Source organism: Syzygium oleosum, unplaced genomic scaffold, assembly GCF_021117445.2.
Source record: "Syzygium oleosum isolate NSW1041296 unplaced genomic scaffold, Sole_v2.1 Sole_v2.11, whole genome shotgun sequence".
Classification (NCBI taxonomy): Eukaryota; Viridiplantae; Streptophyta; class Magnoliopsida; order Myrtales; family Myrtaceae; genus Syzygium; species Syzygium oleosum.
In genome coordinates, this window is record NW_026607495.1 from 7,695,252 (window position 1) to 7,717,227 (window position 21,976).

A 21,976-nucleotide genomic window follows, 5' to 3' on the forward strand; every position below is an offset into this window, starting at 1 on the left:
TTAGCAGAATGAAACGTCAGAATGAATTGTTTAATTTACAAAAGGTACAGGCATTGAAATAGATCCTGCCCCTTTCAGTGTTACTCAACAAAACGAAGAACACAGCAACCCACTTTTATTGTAGCAGATACCAATATAAATTGTCCCACTTCCCAGATCAAGAATGATATCTATCCCCCCCAAATTATGAACACCCCATCCTGGAAGAAAGTATCTAGTGTGCTATTTCCATGCAAATCAACCAATAGATCCTCATGAAAAAGGAGAAAAAGAAGGAATTCAATATTCACACGTGCAACTATTTATCACCGTTTCACAAATAGTCCTTGCGTTAAAGATGAGAAGTCGTAATCATGCCCGGATGGAGTCGGGGTGATGGATGGTCTTGGCCGTGTCGTGGGCTGAGGAAAATTTGTTCTTGTAGCGCCATTTATTGGAGCTCCTGGCCCACCAATGTAGGATCTATTTGAACAAGAAAAATACTGTTATTACCTTTAAAAGTTGATCTTAGGGTGAAAATGGCACTAGAAAACCGTTTTGTGCTAAGTACTAACTAATCACAACGTGAGCACGATCATACAAAAATTAACAGATTGTCTAGACAGATATCCGGAAGAACCCAGTTGAAATATATAAAAGAGAAAACGATCACATGGGGTTAAGTTTGAGTCTGTCTACCTCTGAGGTGGATAAGCAACTGAACCCACAAGCCTCGCCTGTTGGCCATTTGCCATCTGGTACAGGGAAATAATAACGAGGTAAGTACTCTTCTTCTCACCAAAAAGGTTAAAAAGCGAAGTGAATCCCGCAAAACTTGCAAGGGAAACTTCAGATTATCTAAACCTGCATATTTTTCTGTGTTTCGGCTAACGACATCATGACAGGAGATTGAGTAATGATTCCCCTATACTGCTGAGACGCTGTTGGGGCAACATTCAAGCTGGGCTGAGGTACGTTCACATTATGGTATTGGACTCCATTACCCAGGAAGGACTGTTGTTGAGATAGGACAGGAAGTAGTTGTTGTTGTTGGATAGAGAATGGAGACACTTGGTTGGACTGCACAAAATCAAGAATACTAAGAAACAGAGACTAACATGATTCCTATAGGAAGCACAACAGTATCAAGAAATGACTCAAATAAATGAACAGACCTAAGCAGCTCAAGAAAAAGAGTTCAAATAAATGATGGGTGATCCATAAGGTTTCTTTTTAACACGAGGGAATACTGGCGGTTACCTTCTCTGAATGGTATGAAGTCGCTATCCGAGAGTTTACTTTTAGATCCTGAATCCCAGATTTTGGATTGCCATTGGCAGAGTCCAGATGGGAGCCATTTGGTTTACTATTGTCCATGCTGAGCAAATTGAAAAGCTCAGTAGCATAATCAACTTTGGCCGGTGGGGCAACTGGGGGAAGATTTGCTGGCTTTTTTGTAGACTCAGCTTCGGGGACTTCTGATTTAGGTTTCTCCGCCCCTTTTCTCATAGACTCAGCCTTGGAAACTTCTGGTACATGTTTCTCCAGATTGTCTTGTGGCTTGGTTTTGGCAACTACCTATTCACAGCGCCAGTTGTCTTAGCACTAAAATTCCAAACTTCTTTAATTTGTCGATTGCTATGTGAAAATGACATATACATTTCCTAAAAATGCTTTCTTTGTCATATTACTCAAAAAATCAAGTATAGAGTACTACATGCAGCTCAAGTATCAAGGCAATCGAAACAATTTCAGCAATTTTGAAAGAGATGCTTTTTCTGACAATAACAAGTATACAGGTACTTGCATTCTTGAGTCTTCTTTCTTTGTAAAATAATGTTTGATACTTCCACAGGATGGTGAAATTTTGAAATGACAAAAGGAGGGCAAAGAGCAAATAGGATTTGCTTACACTACCAATGGAAAATCTCAAGCCCCAAAAAACACAATGCATTAACTAACTTAAAACCGTTTCATTATACAAAATAAGGATCTCTTTGTTTTCAGGTAAATAAATGGAATGGATCAAACTTCAAAATAATATTTTCCTTTTCACAGGATCAGCCCTGGATCAAGCATACCGTTTTAATCGAGAGAAGCACATCTCAAACGAAGACACAACAAAACCAAGTGCCAAAATGGAGTTTACCTGTGGTGTTACTTTAGCAGGTGCTAAAGTACTATTCTCTAAGGCAATTACTCTAGCATCTCCATTGGATGAATGAGTATTTTTCTTCTCAGCTGGAGGGTGCTCTATCCTATTTGAATAGCCACTGCGGTGACCATTATCAGGTGATGATTTATAGACAGGAGTTTTAGCTCCACTCGTACTTTGTGGTGATCTCATTTTTTCATCTCGAGGTACCCATCTTTTCTCAACATACCTGGACCAAAGGGATCAATCACTAAGTGAGAGTTCAGCCATTTACAGAGATGAAAAAAGGCCCTAAAAAATGAGGCAAAATCTCAGCTATCTGGTACCCATGAACTCTATGAAGGCATACTTTGCACGAATGAAGTTTTCGATTCCAACTCTGCCGTAGTTCGGAGGCAACTCTGCTTCCCAATAGCTATTCGCTTTCTCGTTCCCCATAGCTAATAGAGAAAAAAAAAGTCTTAATATCACCCGATTAACATTACATTATTTTAAAATGGTCAGTAGTAGAACATAATGAGTGAAATTATCAGGGGAGCTTACACTGAATAAAAGCAACCTGCTCAGGGAGCCATGTGTCTAAAGTAGCAGATCTCACCTGGATCAAAGTAAGTTAAAATTGTGAGGCCTACATATTGGCGAGAACACATGCACTTGATGAACATTGTAAGACTTTTTAGTGTATTGGTATGACCATCAAATTAGCAAGAGGAAGAGTATGTACTTTTGATATGTGTACTCCGAGACTCCTATGTACTCCGGAACATTGCAGGCATATAAATATTCCCAGATTCACACTAGCCCATCGTGGGGCTCTGCATATCAAACAAGTCAGATTCGTCATTTAGCTTGAAATAACCAAAACAATGGCAGATGTCACATGAAAAACAAGTTAGTACTCATAGATTAGAGATTAAATAGTATTCTCCCTTCTAACATTTATTGATCACCACTATGACACAACTTCATAACAACCACCACACAGGATACCTACTTGTTTCTGCAGTCAGCACATTCCCTGTTCTCTGGTAATTTAAAGAGAGCCTCCAATATCTGTAATGAGATGAAGCAAAGTCCTCCATAAGAATATGGAAAGCTATAAATAATACAAGTCAAGTAAAAGTTCTGAAGGGGTCTGGCCAGGGAGAAAAATAGAAGAAGTTCTGAAAGGGGAAGAGCAACACTGAGAGAGAGAGAGAGAGAGAGAGAGAGAGAGAGAGAGAGAGAGAGAGAGAGAGAGAGAGAGAGAGAGAGAGAGAGCAAATGTATCATCACACGTACAATCAGGTAATCTCAGGCTACTGGCATACAATTTTACCACTAGAATTTCATTAAAGGGGTATTAAGTTTTGATCCTTGGTGTCTAATGTAAAATAGTTTAGTCAATAACTTTATTCATAAAAGGATATTTATCACGTCCACATATGAGGCCCGTTTTCTACAAGCACTAGGAACATTGTCAAAATCTTCCTCCTCGAGTTGTGCACATAAAAGTACTTGTAAATTCATTTTACCAGAGATTGATCCTCTGACACGTTTATGTACATATGGATATACACACATAATATTTCTATTGCATATGAATGTACACACTCACATTTGTACGTTTAAGTGCAAGGATATCTATACAAACAGGACAGATACACATCAAATGCTGTCGACTTTTATGAGTATAAAAATAGGGGGACGCCAGAACAGGTTCAGACCTTATATCAAACTAACTAGTTGAACAAGAACAGACTTCATAGACTAAGCTTATAGGCAGTTCAACCAATTAGAATTCAAGGATGTCGCAGTTCTTCACAAGTTGGTCACTAAACAAAGCAGAAGGTCAAATAAAATAGACAGCTGGGTACTGTATTAAAATACATCATCCAAATACCCATAATTGACTTGTTAATGAAACACAACTCAAATTGTGGGCCTATGCTGAAGAAAAATTAGTGATCATCGAATCACCAAATGTCACCAACCGCTTGAATAATACAGCTATTTTTATATAATCTTATTGGATACAAATTTCATGACTCAGCACTAGAAGCTCCTTTAAACAAGACAGACAACTACTCCACTCAAAAGACAATTAGCTCAAGCAAATAAACTCGAATTAAAACCCCAAAAAAATAAAAAAATAAAATAAAAAAGGTGTTTCATTTCGGTGGTTCACGTTCTGGTCAAAGAACAACAATTCCCCGAACACTAAACTATATAATCATGAATTGCAATCAAGTTTAAAGTTTTGGGAGAACCGGATTAACTGAGAAAACATTGAAGCAAATCTCTGCTTTAAGCACCCAATGCCTCGTTAGAGTCAACAACCAATCCATGAACCAGGTAAAACCACGCTATAACGCAACGGTTTCAGATTGGAGCAAAAAGCTAAATCATATCAAGCACGGAATAGCAACCCAAATGAGCAAAAAACAAGCTAATACAGGAATTAAAGATGCATCAGCAGAAAACACAAATCAGAACTCAAAACGTCGCAATCATTCAATCTTGAAAACTCAACTCAACCTCCATTACATGCTGTATCACGAGAGTCGTTGGAAAGAAAAAGATGAGAAAGAATCAATAACCAAGCCAAAACGAGCAGACCCATGAACGAAGAGAATCGAACCAGCCCAAAAGCAAAGAAACGTTCGAAGAGTCAAAAGCTCGTGGCAATAAAGCCGATAAAAGCTCAAGGACCAACCTTTCTGTGCTTCTCGTTAAGCTCCTTGGAAACGCTGGCCTTCCCGTTCATGCCTACGACCAAACAAACTTCCACCACCTTTCTCTGCAGAAACTCGTACCCTGTTCTCAATGAGAATCCTACAGAGAGAGAGAGAGAGAGAGAGAGAGAGATGGCAAAGTGGGGTTCTTTTCTTTTCCTCCGCCTTTGATTGACTTCTACTTATTCTCTCTCGCCCCTTTGCGTGGTGGGTTCGTGCTTGTTTCTGAGTGGCGGAGGTGGCAAGGATTCTTCTTCTCCTGAGAAAAATACGACCTGGGTTCCCAACACACGCGTTGATGTGACAGCACCGGCCGTTGCCCTCATTCGTTTCTTCTCCCCTCTCTCTCTCTCTCTCTCTCTCGCTCTGGGGGAGGCCGGAAAGATAAAGGAAGAGAGATGAGGAAAATGGTTGACTCTGCCGTAACTTTATTCTACTAGTGGGCAAACATCACGCCTCGTGCCTTCTTTTGGACGGCCGCCATTTTTGTTTGCCCTTTTCGTGTATCTCATCGTATTCTTTTACTTTTCTCCGTCCATTACATTCGCTGTGAAGTTTCCTGGACGTTGATCGGCCGGGCCAGAAGCAACCGACGCCATGCCAAGAGCCGAAACGAGGCCCCGAGCCCAGAGAAAAGCACAGGTCCATGAAGGACCCTAAGCCTGCCAAGAGGGCGTTGCCGACGTCAGTGGTGGTGGCGGTCGGCCATCGATGGCGATACGACATTGTAACAGTGAGCCATCAGTGACGAGCGTTAGTAGCGGCTACCACGTGTTTGCCAATGCGGTATCGACATGTTGCATAGGCAATCATATCTTGACGTTTTGTTGATAGGGTAAGAGTTTTGAATCATGAAATTTGGACGAATGCGGTGATACCATACCGGCATACCCAAAGGATTGTAATATCACCTTCACATGTACTTTCTCCGGAGGAGAATCTTTCAAAATCATTTTCTTTAATATATGGACGGGTTGGGTTCGCAAGGGCAGGGCAAGACTAATAACGCCGTATATCATGTATTTAGCAAAGGCAAAAAGGGTCAATTTGGATATTAATGTCTACTTTAGTTTATATAGGGATGGGCACAAGGCAAAAAATACCAAAAAAAATATAAACTTATTACGTTTGTACCAATTCAGTCATAAACTTTTTAATATGACTAATTTAATCATAAACTTTTTCACATTAATACAAATTCAGTCCATTTAGCCAATTTAGGCTGTAAATCACTAATGTGGACGCCAATCTTCCGTGGCACGGGCAGCGCTGATGTGGACAATTTCAATAATTTTTAAATATTTTTTCTTTCTTTCCTTATTTTTCCTTTTCTTTTTTTTTCTTTTTCCTTCCTTCTCCTGTGCCCATGGCTAGTACTCGACCACAGGTGAGGGCCGGCGAGGGCATCGCAAGCGAGGGTCCAGCCCCGATAAAGGGGGCTCTCCCCCAAGCCACGAGCTGCGAGGGTGGCCTTTGCCGGCTTGGGCGAGGGTCCAACCATCGCCAGATCCGATAAGGGCCGTGATGCCCTCGCATGTGGTCGATCGTCGGCCAACCGATCATAGGCCCAAGGAAGGAGAAGAAAGGGAAAAAAGGAAAAAAAATATTAAAATTTTTAAAAAAGATTAAAATATTATTTAAAAATTCCACATCAACGCCAACAGTCTGTCGGCCGTGTCACGTAGAACGCCCGGCGTCCACGTCAGCGATTTCGGGATTGACTGAATTGATACAAATATAAAGAAGTTCAAGATTAAATTGATTCAATTAAAAGGTTTATGACTGAATTGGTATAAATGTAATAAGTTTATGATTTTTTTGGTACTTTTCTCTATGTACGAACCAAATTAATTTCTTCACATCGATTTTTCAAAAAAAGGGCACACGAAGCTTAAAATCTCATGTAGGAAATGTAATCAACTCTTAAACATTTTATTAAGTTAAATTGAATTCTAAATTTTTTATTCTTTCGAAAAGTGTAATTAAGTTCGTTGGACGAACAATATGTATAATTATTTCCGTCGCATCATAAGATATTAAGATGATGGTGACAGTTTTAAATTTCACTTTTTTTCAATGTAAGTTTAAAGTTAGGACTCAAGTGCACAAATTAAATGGGTGGAAATTTGATCCCATTTTGCACAAGTTTTGGACCGACGATATAATTTTTCCTCGATCGTTCTATCTTATATGGAATTGGAATGTTCGTGTATATATATATGTGTGTGTCACTCTTCTTTCCGACATCGCCGTCAAGGGTGTTGTCCCCGTTCGCCACGTCAGATCCGTCGGAGCAAAGTCAACGGACCTGCCCGGGGCGGTTGAACTCGGCCGTGCTCGGCGGCGCGTGGAGAACTTCGAGGCGGCGCTCTTTCCCATTGGTTGCACTTGCCGGGCAAGACCTTCGTCGGAGTAGGCGCAGGCGGCTCCCGGGAACCTCGCCGATCTTCCGATCTCGCGCTCAACTCGATTCTACTTCTGGTGATCCAGTGAGTCCGTCGCTCTCGTGTAGCGTTTCACTAGTTTCATTTTCTTTCTTGATTAGATTAATCCTAGGAATCGTCGAGCTCGCGTTGACAAGATCGAACGAATTGTAAAGTTTAGGATTTTTAGTTTGTGTAAAGAGATGGGTTTTCGTTTAATCCGCTTGCAACTCCAAATTACGTGCATTTGATTCGGGACCTGCCGTTCTTGACGCACATCAGCTATGGCGGATTGATTATGCCCCGAAATGTTCCGTCGACTGGTTCTGTTCTTAAATTCGTACATGCGATGGTTTCTCATGGAGAAAGGTAGAAGACATGTTAATGCTTAGTACTGGGTGTTCTAGCATACCCAATGTGAAGTGTAAGAGGCTTGAACTGATGTTGAGGAGGAGGGGCCGTTGTCGACCGTGCAGATGGTCTGATCTTTTCGGTTTCTCTGTAAATTTGGATAGGACTTGGTGTTTATTTTGTGGCAACATTGCATGAAGAGAGGGTGCTCGAAAGGGTTCATGTTGGGCTGCCATGCTTTTATTGAGATGAAATGAGAAGCAGAGAGCAGATCTGGTCACGTTGGATTCGGCGGCGCTCTGTTCCGTGCATCCCATTCCCGTGATTATTGTCCTCGTAGAACTTCTGCACACATTGATTCGATTTGTAATGCTTCTGTTGTCCCCAAGTCCCCTGCATGTGTTTTGCCTTTCAGGATGCGCCTGTCTTGAGGTTTGACCATTTGTACTTTACTCATGTTCGGCAAATATGGGATCAGAGGACTTATGAAATTGATTTTGCAGATCCTGATTTTATCTCTCGATACCGCTGCTGAATAATGGATTTAAGCACGCTAGATCGTGGGCAGATCACTGTATTTGGGTCTGCATTTAGCGTAATGCTTTCCATGCATTTCACGGTTCAGCTCCTCTCGCAGCATCTCTTTTATTGGAAGAACCCCAAGGAACAAAAGGCCATAATCATTATCATCCTTATGGCGCCCATATATGCAGTCGACTCTTTTATTGGCTTGTTGGATATAGAAGGGAGCAAAGCATTTTTCATGTTCTTGGATGCGGTTAAGGAATGTTATGAAGCTCTGGTGAGTGCTAGCTGCTTACAATTATGTGCGCTTTGCCGTTGGCCTTTTCCTTTATGACAAGTGCTTGACTTTCTGCACGCAGGTGATTGCCAAGTTCATGGCTCTGATGTATAGTTACTTGAACATTTCCATTAGCAAAAACATAGTACCTGATGGGATCAAGGGAAGGGAAATTCACCATTCTTTCCCAATGACACTTTTCCAGGTGCGGACCTTTTCTTCTTCTTGATTATTTTTCAGCTTGTAAACTGCAGATAATGGGACTTTTTTCTCTCTGTGTTTTTAAAAGCTGAGAGGGTGGCACTCAAACTAAGGTACATAACCCATTAACAGGGAATTGGTTGGAGGAAACACCTAATGGAGATTTTATACGCTCCTCTTGTTTTTGAACAACCATCTTCTCATGGATTTACATTAATTTCAAGAATGGGGCAAAAGTGAGGATCTTTGACCTCTTTCTTCTCACAGCTCTTTTCGGCATTCATTAGGATATTTGGAAGGCAGCACATTCTTTGATATTTGTTCGAACTTTTTGACTGGAATAGTCTTCAACCAGTTTCAATCTCTTTTAAATTTCGTATTTATGACATGATTATCTTTCAACTTGCAGCCTCGCACAGTTCGGTTAGACCATCATGTACTTAAGCTTCTCAAATACTGGACATGGCAGTTTGTTGTCATCCGTCCTGCATGTTCCTTGTTAATGATTACGCTTCAGGTTCTTGGGATGTACCCCAGTTGGTTAAGTTGGACATTCACCATCATTCTCAACGTTTCAGTTTCACTGGCCTTGTATTCCCTGGTGGTCTTCTATCACGTGTTTGATAAGGAGCTGGCGCCACACAAGCCTCTTGCAAAATTCATGTGCATCAAGGGCATTGTCTTCTTCTGCTTTTGGCAGGTAACTTCTTATCCTCTTTCTTCTCTCAATAGATTCACTTAGCTAGATATTCAACTTATTTATGTTATTTAGCTTTACTTATAAGAAAGCTCTTCGATTGACGCCTCAACTTATATTTCACCACATACCATAAGGATTCTCCACCCTGAGACTTCACCCTGGACATTTCCTTTCCTCCCTCTTTTTAAATTAAAAGCTTGTCCCCTGTCTATTCTATGTGAGTAACCTTTAATCCTGTTTACTGGAAAGTGGCGCTTGTTTGTAATTGGCATTGTTTGACTTCTTGCAGGGAGTCGTGCTCGAAATACTAGCTGCAGTTGGAATCCTTAAATCGCATCATTTCTGGCTGGACGTGGAGCACATCGAAGAAGCTATTCAGAATGTCTTGGTATGTATGGAGATGGTTGTGTTCTCCGTACTCCAGCAGTATGCATACCATGTTGCACCTTACAGCGGGGACGCCGAATCCAAGATGAAGCTAAAGAAGAATGAGTGATGTGAGTAGACCCTGAATTTCATCAGACCACATACATGTTCATTGTATTCACTTGGGAAGTAAGTTCAAGGTATTTTCTGGATGCACCGAGAGACGGGTGCAGATTTTGTTATTGGTTAATGTTTCTTTCTATATGCCTTGGCTCTTTTTAAGTACTTTAATTTTGTACTTTTAGTTCTCGATGGATGTACAGAAGATAGACATAAATCCATTAGTGACCTCTCAAATCTCGGTAGTTTGAGATGCAAGGATGTACTAGATTCCTCTATATGCATATCCATTTTCTTCCCTGCTGCAATTTGTTGCATGCAGCTTGCTTGAAATGTTTTTGCTATGTACTTTCTGCTTCTGCTCAAAATCTTGCCCCAGACTCCTTAGTTACCATGAACAAGGACGCACAAATCATACTTCTTCCTATTGCTTGCTTGGCTTGAGGCCCACTGTTGCATATGCTATGTAGACTGGCCATGCAAGTGATGGTAAGAGGCTGGTCGCGAATTGATTTTTTAGCTAGCATGGTCTAGTCAGGTATCTTTCACTCGCATCTTGAGGATAAAGGTGATAAATTTTATAGCAAACAGTATGAATCTACCATAGGCAAAGGCTCTGTGTGTTCTGCTTAGGAGAAATATAGAGAAAGGTCTTGCTGGATGCGACCCAGTGCCGTTAAATGGTAACATGATATCATGGACTCAATATTTTTGTCCTCTTTTGTGGATAGGTAATGCAATCGTCGCATGGAGAGACTTTGTAGCTGCTAGCATCTTGACGATCTTGATGAGGCTACGGTGATAGGTCTAATGATAGGTTTGCCAATCATGGATTGTCGATCGTGAGTGTTACGGAGTAGCTATTTCCGATTACAATGTTTCATAGAAGTGATAGAAGTGATTGCCGCCGGTCGCCTTTTCCTACGAAAAAGAGGCTTGCTTGATACTGGCCAAGTAGCAGACTTCTAAGTTAAATCACCAAGGGATAACCCCAATTAATGCGTTGTTGCTGGTGAAGTGGAGAAGTTACTTCAACTCAACACAGCCTTCGAATCTATGTTTTGCTGCAAGTCTGACTTGCCTCTAAAGAACATCAACGGAAGGAACTCCTTGAGAATGCAGCAAGTCATTCCTAGACGAATTTTAATACATATACAGTGACAAACTAAGTTAAAACACAAATTACTTACATTATAGCTAGTCTTTTTTCTGCCTTTTGTAGTCTATTTAGACTTCGTTTGTTTCGTGAAAAATGAATGATTTGAAAAATATTTTCCTGAAAATGATCTTTTGTATCGCTTAAGATAATTCGCCAATGATAAGTTTTTTTATTTTCGCTAATATTCAAACATTTTCGTGGCCAATGCAAATACTTTCCGTTCATCTATTTTTGTAAGCGATATAAGCGATTCTTTTTAGAAAAATATTTTTCAAATCATTCACTTTCCTCGATTCAAACGGAGCATCATTCTAAATGTAGCATACATGATTCAAAGAAATCCATTTAATTGAGAATATAAATGGAAATACTTCCATTTAAAAATTCAATTGATTTGAAAATAAAACATAACAAAATCCTTTGAGTACAAAGTTCATTAATTTTGTAACTTTTGACTTTATTGTGTATTGCAACCTTTTTCTTTTATCCCTCAATTCAAATATAATTCAAATAACCGACAAACAAGAATAGTTTGAGCTTCACCTTAATGATAGAAAAAGATTGAAAACGAATTTGATTAAAATGCACATAGCATTTAATAAGGAATCCGTAACCATTGAGATTAGCTCTCATTGAGAGTCTCGATCTTTGTGTAAACTAGGGTGATTGCCGTCCATAATCATGAGGGAGACACTGCTTGTGTGGTGGTTCTCTTACCAGTAGTTTTAGGCAGACTCGATCATGGATATGTCAATCCTCAAGTAGCATAGGCTTGCCCGTGTCATAAGGGCTTGAAGGGAAAATTGGGTAGACTTGGGCAAAAGCTTTTATTCATACGATTCGATTCGGTTCAATTGGTCTCTAGATAAGTTGCCCGAGCCTCGAAAGGAATATTGTAAATTTATGTTTGTGGGCAGGCTTAGGCAACAAATTATGCCCGATGCAGGCCCATCCATTGACGGCCTTTAGACGGACGATTTTTTTAAATAAATTTTTATTTTCTTGCCAAGTTACTTTTTATCTGATTACTTAATTTTTATCAGCTCCAATCTTTAAATGTAACGGCCACTGTCAAGATAGGATATGTCGTACTCATCCATATACCTAGTGTCAATCCCAATAAAAATGTTAAGTTACAAATTCGAGAGATTTATCATCTCAATTTATTCTATTCTATTCAAATTCAAAGTGTAAATATTGGGAAATTTTGGCCCAAAAGAGGGTATTTGGAAATTGATTTTAGAACATCAAATGATGGAAGAAAACATATCATGTCTCTATTTTTCATTTTGTTGATTTCTCCTTAGTCACGTTGAAATTATCATTAAAATTAATTAATATATATTTTTCGGCATTTAAATTTAAAGGGGTTTTTTTTTTCTCTAATTGGGCTCTCTCTCTCTCTCTCTCTCTCTCTCTCTATAGGAGCTTCTGCAGCTGGTTTTGCAAATCCGAGCTCGCCATCGCTCTTCCCTCACCGACTCGCCTGTAAGTCTCTCTCTCTCCCTCTCTCCTGATGCTTCCATTGATTCCAACATGCCGGTCTGTGTTCTGTTCAAGGTAATTGAAGCCTGTCGATGCGCTCTGTAACGAAGTGGGCTGCAATTTGTTCTTTCTTTCTTTCGCATGATGCTTGTTCCGCTGCAGAATCGCCCTTATACTACTGGGTCTTTCCCCCGATTTACTTTGGGTTTGTACAGTTGTGCTCGTTGGGGGGGTGCGTTTGACGTGTTTGGGTTTATGCCTCTTTGAGCTCCGTCGCAGCTTTGGTTTTTAAATATCAGAGTTGAACGAGGTTCGGGTATTGTGGGGATGACATGATGGTGCCTAGAAATGGGTTTAATTTGATTTCCCCTGTGCTCCCCATCTTCTTTTGTGTTGTGGGCATTGCGGCCATCCGCCCTACCTGCTGTTCCTTCGATCGTTTACTTGCGATTTCTCTCGGTGTTTATTCTTTTTTATTACTTCGAGGATGGCCCTTGTATACAACATAAATTATAAGGGTCGGTTCGGACTGGGTGCGGTCTTTTGATTCGTGAAAGTAGGCATACATGACGCATGATTGTGCGTGCTCTGGCTTGAGCTTCAGCGTGTTTGTATTGTATACAACTATGCTCGTTGGGGGTGCATTTTTTTTTTTTTGTTGTCGGGGGTGCATTTGACATGTTTAGGTTTATGCTTCTTTGAGCTTCGTTACGCTTGGTTTTCAATATCAGATTGACTGAGGTTTGAGTATTGTGATGATGACATGATGGTGCCTAGAAATGGGTTTAATTTGATCCCCCTGTGCTTCACATCTTCTTTTTTGTTGTGGGCATTTTGGCCATCCCCCTACCTGCTGTTCCTTCGATTGTTTTCTTGCGATTTCGCTCCATGTCAATTCTTGTTTACTAGTTGGAGGATGGCCCTTGTATACAACGTGAATTATAAGGGTCGGTTAGGGCTGGGTGCGGTCTTTTGTTTCATAAAATGACGCATTCATGACGCATGGTTTTGCATGCTCTGGTTTGAGCTTCAGCGTGTTTATATTATAAACAGACTTCTTGTTCTTTCATGAAAAATAAATGTATTACATACTGGTCGACCCTCTTAACCCCTTCAACGACAATTGTATGCGGTTGGTTAAACAAGTTGTCATGTATATGGGATGACCTCTTAATCCTCTTAAATATCATTTAGATGAAAATAGTTAAGCAAGTTATCATATTACAGTGATTGTATCATTGTATGACACATTTAGGCATTTAAATATGTTCACATACATTCAAACTCCTTTCTTCATGATAATTGGGAAACTGTTCATAGCATGTGACAAGTTTAATAAATGTGTTGTGTTTGATTTAGGCGTGAAATTTGAAATGTTATGATTATGGATGCAGAAGTATGAGTTGCTTTATCTTTTATGGGGTCTAATGAGATTGCTCTTCATTGTTGTGATAATTTCATCCTTTTGGTGGGCATTAAAGATATTGTTTTGAATTTTGGTGATTATGAGAGAAGATATGGATTGATGCTCATATGAAACGCTTTTTCCATCTTTTATGACTAGCATTTGGATTCTAATTCATCTTTAAACTATTATGGAGTCTAATGAGATATTGCTCTTCATTCTTGTGATAATTTCATATCTTGGAGATATACATATATATATTTTCTTGACTTTAACCTTGTACTCTAGGAAGTAGCAGTTGCATAAAAAAGAATGGCAGCCTCAACCTCAGGTCCAAAGTCCCTCAAAGAATATTTGAAGCGGTATGAAAGTACTGTGGATCAAGAAAAGATGAAGAAGAAGAAGAAAAAGAAGAAACCGAGAACAGATGCTGCTGGGGTTTTAGTTGTGGATGAAGATCCAGTTTGGCAGAAGCCCGTAAATCTCACAGAAGAAGAAAATAGTGATGATTCAGCTGGTAAAAAAGTGATTGTGTTTCTCTTGATGTCTAAAGTCTCAATTGATGTACTTTTTTTTGTCTTAGAAAGAGATGAGAAATAAAGCTAATGGTCCCTGATGTTCATGCTTGTATGTTCTGTTTCATAGATGAAGCAAAGCCCCAAATTGATGAAGACATTGAAGTGAAGCGAATGAGAAGGCTGGAGCTTCTCAAGTCCAGACGTCCTTATCACTCAATTTCTGATGATGGGAGTGGCTGGGTTTCACTTTCTTCAGATTCCTCCAACTTAGTTAATCAAAATGCCGACATGTCTCCACCTCGTTTAAGGTCTCGGAATGACACACCTTCACCAGAACATGGACTAGAGCCTTCGGGTCCTGCTGATGCTGCTCTGTCACCACCACGTCGGAGACGGCAAGATACTCCCTCACCTGGACCTGGTGCAGAACTTACGGATTTAAATGCAACAAAGTTTGATATGTCCCCTCCTCGTCGGAAGAGGGTGCGACATGATTCTCCCTCACCAGAACCTGGTCCTAAGCAGCCATTTTCTGGCAAGGAATATACTGATTTATCTCCCCCTAGGCAGCAGCTGAGACGTATGTCATCACCTGAAAGAATTTCTAAGTCTACGAGATCCATCATATCGGATGTTGATATATCTCCACCTCGTAGAAGGAGGGCTACATCGGATGCACCATCATCTGAGCCACATGTGGATGATGCAGATTTTGGTAGAAAAGACACTGATTTATCACCTCCAAGGCAACGTCGGCGACGTCATAGCACTCCTCCCGATCCTGATTTACGAAGTTCACCCTCAGTTGGCCCTTATTTTGAGGGTTCAGATCTGGCACTGCCAAGGAAAAGCCGGAAGGGTGGTGGGAAGCAGTCATCACCTGATCATCCTGCGGGTCGTCTATCAGAGGAAATTGATGTTTCACTTCCTTCTGCTTCTGACCTTTCTCCACCGAGAAAAAGTAGGAAGAATTTGTCTGGTTCTGCGGACACAAAAGAGGGAGCAACCGGACTAATTTCTGGTAAAGACATCAGCAAGGCCATGGCTAAAATTAAGAAGGACGAGTGGTTGAGGTCTCTCTCTCTCTCTCTCTCTCTCTCTCTCTCTCTCTCTCTCTCTCTCTCTCTCTCTATTTGTGTGTGTGTTTTAATTTGAACACAGTGAGCATGATCTCTTTGGATTAGAGAAAACTTAAATGTAGATGGCGCTTGTTCAAAATTCCTGCTTTTGAGCATGATTTTGATAGGGAGAGTATTAGCTGATGCTTCTATGTAAAGGCATCGGTGTTTATTCGCTTCTTGTTGTAGCTGAGATGTCTGATGCACAATATTTACCTGTATGCATAAGCTCACTTGATCATCCCACTTTAGCTGCGTGAAAAATATCTCAGGCATTGCAGCCATTATTTTGATGCTGGAGGCCTTAATAGCCAATTTCATCCCATAATGACCAGTTGCTGGCCTTCCTGCAGCAACTGGAAGATTTTTCACCTGAACTCTAGCATTTCTTATCCATGGAGCTTCTTTTGTTTGAGAACTTTCCTGTGGACCTGGTTTTTTCGAATTGTCATTTTTACTCTTCTCAGCTTTGTTGTAATAATCTATTCTCAATAGCTAGGAAGTACTTGTGCATCTTTATTTGATGGCATGGGTGCCATTTGGTTCTTTAAGTCTGGTTACTCTATTTTGAATAACTTCATAGTTGGTACTTTGGTAGTTATTGTGTGTTTTTCACATAATGCATTTTGTAGCCATCCAGTTCAACATTCAAGATTTATTCTGCTAGCATATATTGTTCTTCTTTACATAATTAGCATCTTTTCTGTTAGCAAAGTAGCTTCTGCTTAGAGCTTCTCTGAGAACAATATATTCATGCTTTCTCAGGTTTAATGCATTGGATGCTTCTGAAACTGGGAAAGGAGCTGAGGCTGTATATCGGGATAAATTGACAGGTAACTATCGTTAAATGGAATTTTTAACAGTGATGCTCCTGCACATGCCATAAGTCTTGGCCTGACTTACAGTTCTACAGGAAGACGCTTATCAAAGGAGGAGGTCCTAAAGTCACAACAGAAAGTAGAAGAAAAGCCCAAGGTATTTTTGAGGAGGCACTGGCAGCAATCTTGTGCGTCCATAATTTCTATTTCATCATCTTTTGTAGTTGATTGATAACAAAGTTTTGAGTTGACTTTTATGTGAATGGAAATATAAAACTCTTTTGGCGTATCTTGAATAAATAGCTGTATGCCTGACTGGTTGTTATTGTGACTATTATGTCAGACATCAGGAAAACATGGATTGTATAAACTTACAAACTACTTGTATTCATATTGCTTCTCATTATGGTAAACTCCAAAAAGAATTGGTACTTCCCTTTCTCTTCATAATTGTTTAAATTAACTGACTTGAAAAAAGGTATGTGGATAATAGTTTGACACCATGGGCAAACCTTGGAAGATTCAGGAAACAAACAATTTTATGCCTGTCATGATACTAAATTAATCTATTGCTTTACTACATTATTTGCTACTTTTATCATGGAATTTCAGGTTTGTTTTCATTCCGTCAGTGATGTCCCTGTTAAGGTCCAATTGCATGAGATTCTTTTAGTTTTTCTGATGTGTTCCCTTCTCAGGAAAAGAAACTGGAGTGGGGCAAGGGTTTGGCACAAAAACGGGAAGCAGAAGAGAGGCTGCAGGAACTAGAAAGTGAAAAGGACAAACCATTTGCTCGGACTAGGTAAGAGGAATAGCATTCTTGTTCATTATTTGAGAGAACAGAAAAAGAGAAAAAGAGTTTTCGATATCTCTTTCCTCCTTTGTTACTGGAAAGCTGGCAAGATATCTATGAGGAATGAAAAACAAAGAATTACTTCTGATTTTATCTTCCACTTCCTCTGCATAATGACACGGAGCATTTTAGATTCTTTTATTTTTTGTTTGGGAACGTTTGAAATAGTCCTTAAAAATATACCAAGCTGTAATTTGGCAAACACTCTTTTCTCTAGGAAAAAGATGAGATGATGAAATTGCTTTTCTCCGGAAAACAAAAAGGGTGAGGACGTAGTGAAGGGAAATACGAGACTAAATGGCCAGACAACACTCGTAGAGGAGAGTGGAACATTATTAGTCCTGGAGTCTTCCCATTTGCAGCATACCGTCTTTCCTATTTTGCAATCTCTGAGATGTTATTTCTTAGCTTTTGCATGGAACATCCAATGAATTTAGCCACACACAATAGTTTTGTAACATGTACCTTGCTTTTTATGGTGCCCTTTGTCCAATCTCACTGGGTGGAAAATGCATGTGGCATTAAGTTATCACCTGACATTGTCAAGTTACTGTCAAAGCTATTGCCACCACTGCAACCTTCACCACTGTGATGACCACCACCACCACAGCTACCACTACCGCAACCACTGCCACAACCACTAACACCACCGCTTCCAGCACTATTACACTTCTTCCTTTTCTCCTTACCATAAATTGTATCGACATCTTTAACACGCTCTCATATATTGCTTTTTGTTGCTTTTAGGGTTGCTGTTTACAAATTGTACTACTGCATTAACTGTTTATATAGGAAGCTGTATGTGGAATGTTCTTTTAGGGGGCACTGGCATGCCTGTGTGGACGCTGGGAAGATTTAGTCTAGACATAGTCAATTAGACTAAAGGATGGGCAAGCTGCTAGGTTATAATGCTCAAAAGCGGAAGTTCTCTAATTGTTTCATATCGTTTTTTTTGGTTCTGACTTCATTTTTAATTGGCAGAGACGATCCAGAACTCGATAAAATGCTAAAGGACAGACTTAGATGGGGAGATCCCATGGCACACTTAGTAAAGGTAGTTCATCAAGTTACTAATGTTAGCGTTGACAAAATACGATATAAATGTATTGATTTAATAAGTCTTTTCCTTTCCTCTGATACAGAAAAAACATTTGGAGCCAGCGCTTGCCGATTTTGGGGATGATGAGAAGATGAAGGAATCAGGATTTGTAATTCCTCAGGACATTCCCAGTCACAGCTGGTTGAAAAGGGGATTGGAAGCTGCTCCAAATCGATATGGTATAAGACCAGGAAGACACTGGGATGGAGTCGATCGTAGTACTGGTGGGTTCTTATTTTTGCATGTCATGCTTTTCGTAAATTCCTGGAGGCTGAAAACATTTATTTTGGTCCTTGCCCTGGGAAGGAAGGAGAAATCTTTTGTAGATTTAGAGTACAGAAGCATGCTTAGCATATGGTGCTTACTTTGTTTATCCTGTCTCCCACATTAACGCAGGTTATGAGAAGGAACTATTCAAAAGGACGAACGAGAAACGAGCATCAGAGAGAGAGGCTTACCTATGGTCTGTGTCGGATATGTGACTGTGTCCAGGCAATAAGATCCAAGGCTTCCTCATCTTACACTGCGGCATGAAGTGCGCCTGAAATCAAGTAAATGTGCACATCGCTTTTGTTTTCGAGATAAAATTGGTGGGGATGGTGCATTGTTGTCTTTGGTGCACAAACGGTAGCTCCTCTTATCTGTTTGAAAGTCTGACCTAATGAATTTGCTAATTGCAAAATACACCAGACTTGTGGAGTCCCCGGAGTTATGTAAACCTGCAGATTATGCTATTTTGTAGATTGTCTTCTTTGCCATTTTTCTGTTCCTTTTGTAGGGGGGAAGATAAGAGAAACTTTTGGAGAAAAAGAGAGAAATACACACTTTGTTTTGCCTTTACCGTGACCTTGCTATTGATCTTTTTTGTTTGCAATCCACGGGTAAGGTCTCAAGCACTGCATAGACTAATGTTACTCTTTATGGGTGCACATAGGTTTTGATGAACTAGTGTGTTTTGTGTTCATATCATATAAGTTGTCTATAGATCCAATTCTCGTTGCTGTAAAACTTGCTTTTCCTTTTTCTGATGAAGTATAAGCGTTCATCAAGACGGACCAAGCAGATACCGCCACTATAAGAAACGGCTTCAGGTAGAAGCCACCATGTACAAAATTTTGCACCAGACTCTTAACATCTCCCGCAAGCCGGATGTATAAATTTCACTGAACATTATAGAGGTGCACATGCGAAGGACCCGATGATGACTTAATCGAAAGTAGCCTCTTCCTTTCTGGTGCAGCAGGCGCCCTGCCGATGACTCTGGAAGAACTTTGTATCCAGGCTGTTCTCTAGTCACAATACCTACGACATAACGGAAGGAGTAGTATCTTTGCCGATATGGAACTCTTCCGTCGCTTTGGACAGAGGAAAATACTTGAAAACCACAGGCTTTGCCATGCCTCCCGCCACTGCCGGCAGGAGCATTCTTCTCCACCTCCTTCACGACCAGAGTGTTATTTTCCCGACTTCTGGTATCGCAGGCCGGTGGCTTCAAATGCATTACACAAATCACGTTTTATTACGAGTCATATTATTTTGGTATAAACTGAAAGCAAAATGCTTTTTTTTTTCGTAATAAAATGAAACTATGTTATGTTAAATATACAAAATAAATTAATCAGAGTCAGTCTCCTAAATAGATCATTACTTTCAAAAAGTAAATAAAAATTGTTTGTTGTGTATCGATATTATGCATTTATGAAAAATATAATTAGATAACCTATAAGTATCGAAAGATGACACCGAAAAAGTTTTCTATACACTGACGTATCAAATTGAAGAAGACAACCGTATATACTTGATTGCCGAGTTAATAAATATTTAAAAGGGTTAATACTGCCAAAAATCCCAAATTGGTACGCGTGTGACAATTTTACCCCGAACTTTTTTTTGACCACCAAAAACTCCAAACTGGTACACTTGTGACAATTTTACTCCGAACATATCACAAAAAACTTCAAACTAGTACATTTATGACAATTTTACCCTGAACATACCACAAAAAACCCCAAAGTGGTACACATGTGACAATTTTACCATAAACTAAAATTTTAATATTATTTTTTTATTTTTTCGAATTTTTATTAATTTTTTTGTTTTCTTTTTTTTTTCTTCATCTTTAACCTCTGGCCGGAAGCCGGCGAGGTCAGCCCCGCTGGCTGCTGGCGAGGCTCGACCACGCCGACGCGAGCGAGGGCTGCCCTCGCCCAACTCAGGCGAGGGCGGCCCTCGCTGGATCTGGCGAGGGCGGCCCTCGCCGGCGTCGGGCAAGGGTCTGTCCTTGCCCGCCCAGGCGAGGTCGGCCCTCGCCCGACCTCGAGGCGAGGGTCCCTCGCCGCGTCGGGCGAGTACGCTCGCACTTTGGGCGAGCGAGGACGACCCTCGCCCGACGCCGGCGAGGGCCGCCCTCGCCCGTATTAGGCGAGGGCTGGCCTTGCCCGACGCCGGCGAGGGCAGTCCTCGCTAGCGCCGGCGAGGTCGAGCCTCGCCAGCAGCCGTCGGGGCCGACCTCGCCGGCTTCCGCCTCTGGTCGGTCGCCGGTCTGGTGACCGGCCAGAGGTTGAAGATGAAGAAAAAAAAAACAAAAAACAAAAAAATAATAAAAATTCGAAAAAATAAAAAATAATATTAAAATTTTAGTTTAGGGTAAAATTGTCACATGTGTACCAGTTTGGGGTTTTTTGTGGTATGTTCAGAGTAAAATTGTCACAAGTGTACCAGTTTGAGGTTTTTTGTGGTATGTTCCGGGTAAAATTGTCACATGTGTACCAGTTTGAGATTTTTTGTGGTATGTTCGGGGTAAAATTGTCACAGGTGTACCAGTTTGGGGTTTTTGATGATAAAAAAAAAGTTCGAGGTAAAATTGTCACATGCGTATCAGTTTGGGGTTTTTTTGGTGGTAAAAAAAAAAGTTAGGGATAAAATTGTTACGCGCGTACCAGTTTGGGATTTTTGGTGGTATTAATCTATTTAAAATTAGGTGAACTTTCTTGCACTTCGAGACAGCATCTATTTCCCTATTTATCACTCGACCGAATTCTACAAAACTGATAATTTGCTGGGGAAATTCAAACTGGTAGAGCAAGGAACAGGAATTTTTGTCTGTTGGTCGTTTTACTCTTGCACTAAAAAAGGACAGCTGAGCAAAGCTCGCCGCTGCGCTCCAATCCGACGGCCGATGCCGATAGATTTTAGATTGGACGGCTGACAAAACAGTGAAACACAATGATTCGTCGGTTCGCGCGTAACATAGACAATTAGACATGAACATCATTACGGGGGTAGACCTTGCCTGAGACAGAGATGGCCCCTGTATAATTGGTTAACATATCAACAATTTCTCTCATGAGCGGACGCATCCCCCAAACACAAATGATTGCTGAACCCCGGCCGTGCAACGTGTTTCATAAATTTTGAATTGATGCGATTTCTGAACTTTACCCGATGCACAATGTGATATTTAAAATTTTAATTTATTTAATGTAATTTTTAAATTTTTGATACGTATTTATACGAAAATATTTAATATCGTTTTTCTATCAATTCAAGTTCAGAATAAATATTGAATATTTTTGTATAATTTGAAAATTGAATTGAATATGCACTAAAAACTTAAGTATTATATCGAATAAATTAAAAATTTAAGAATTTTACTGGACAACGAGTCAAATATCGGGGACCCCGTAAATTTGCACAGTTCTTCGTGTCTC

General features: G+C 40.3%; 3 protein-coding genes across 5 annotated transcripts; 2 read left to right on the forward strand and 1 right to left on the reverse strand.

Annotated features, from left to right (window-relative positions):
- On the reverse strand, positions 1–5,216 carry LOC115686723 (ADP-ribosylation factor GTPase-activating protein AGD5-like). 2 transcript variants are annotated; one of them, XM_030612102.2, is made up of 10 exons: positions 4,830–5,206; positions 3,129–3,187; positions 2,859–2,949; positions 2,678–2,732; positions 2,484–2,574; positions 2,129–2,363; positions 1,240–1,557; positions 844–1,059; positions 679–734; positions 1–462 (listed from the first exon to the last, which is right to left on the reverse strand). In XM_030612102.2, exons 1-10 carry the CDS (start codon positions 4,878–4,880, stop codon positions 306–308), a joined length of 1,329 nt encoding a protein of 442 aa, XP_030467962.1. In that variant the 5' UTR covers positions 4,881–5,206; the 3' UTR covers positions 1–305. The 2 variants fall into 2 exon arrangements, with proteins under 2 accessions (XP_030467962.1, XP_056172191.1); XM_056316216.1 differs by lacking the exon at positions 844–1,059 and having other exon boundaries at positions 4,830–5,216.
- Positions 5,217–7,062: 1,846 nt separating this feature from the next.
- LOC115686726 (uncharacterized) lies at positions 7,063–10,115 on the forward strand. Its single transcript, XM_056316222.1, has 5 exons — positions 7,063–7,329; positions 8,126–8,424; positions 8,507–8,629; positions 9,035–9,325; positions 9,615–10,115. The coding sequence occupies exons 2-5, from the start codon at positions 8,161–8,163 to the stop codon at positions 9,819–9,821; spliced, it is 885 nt and encodes a 294-aa protein (XP_056172197.1). The 5' UTR covers positions 7,063–7,329; positions 8,126–8,160; the 3' UTR covers positions 9,822–10,115.
- Positions 10,116–12,323: 2,208 nt separating this feature from the next.
- Positions 12,324–19,106, forward strand: LOC115686718 (uncharacterized). 2 transcript variants are annotated; one of them, XM_030612094.2, is made up of 9 exons: positions 12,324–12,458; positions 14,149–14,377; positions 14,506–15,451; positions 16,262–16,329; positions 16,410–16,471; positions 17,013–17,116; positions 18,149–18,221; positions 18,310–18,490; positions 18,663–19,106. In XM_030612094.2, exons 2-9 carry the CDS (start codon positions 14,173–14,175, stop codon positions 18,746–18,748), a joined length of 1,725 nt encoding a protein of 574 aa, XP_030467954.1. In that variant the 5' UTR covers positions 12,324–12,458; positions 14,149–14,172; the 3' UTR covers positions 18,749–19,106. The 2 variants fall into 2 exon arrangements, with proteins under 2 accessions (XP_030467954.1, XP_056171931.1); XM_056315956.1 differs by lacking the exon at positions 12,324–12,458 and adding an exon at positions 13,081–13,094.
- The last annotated feature ends 2,870 nt before the right edge of the window (positions 19,107–21,976 follow it).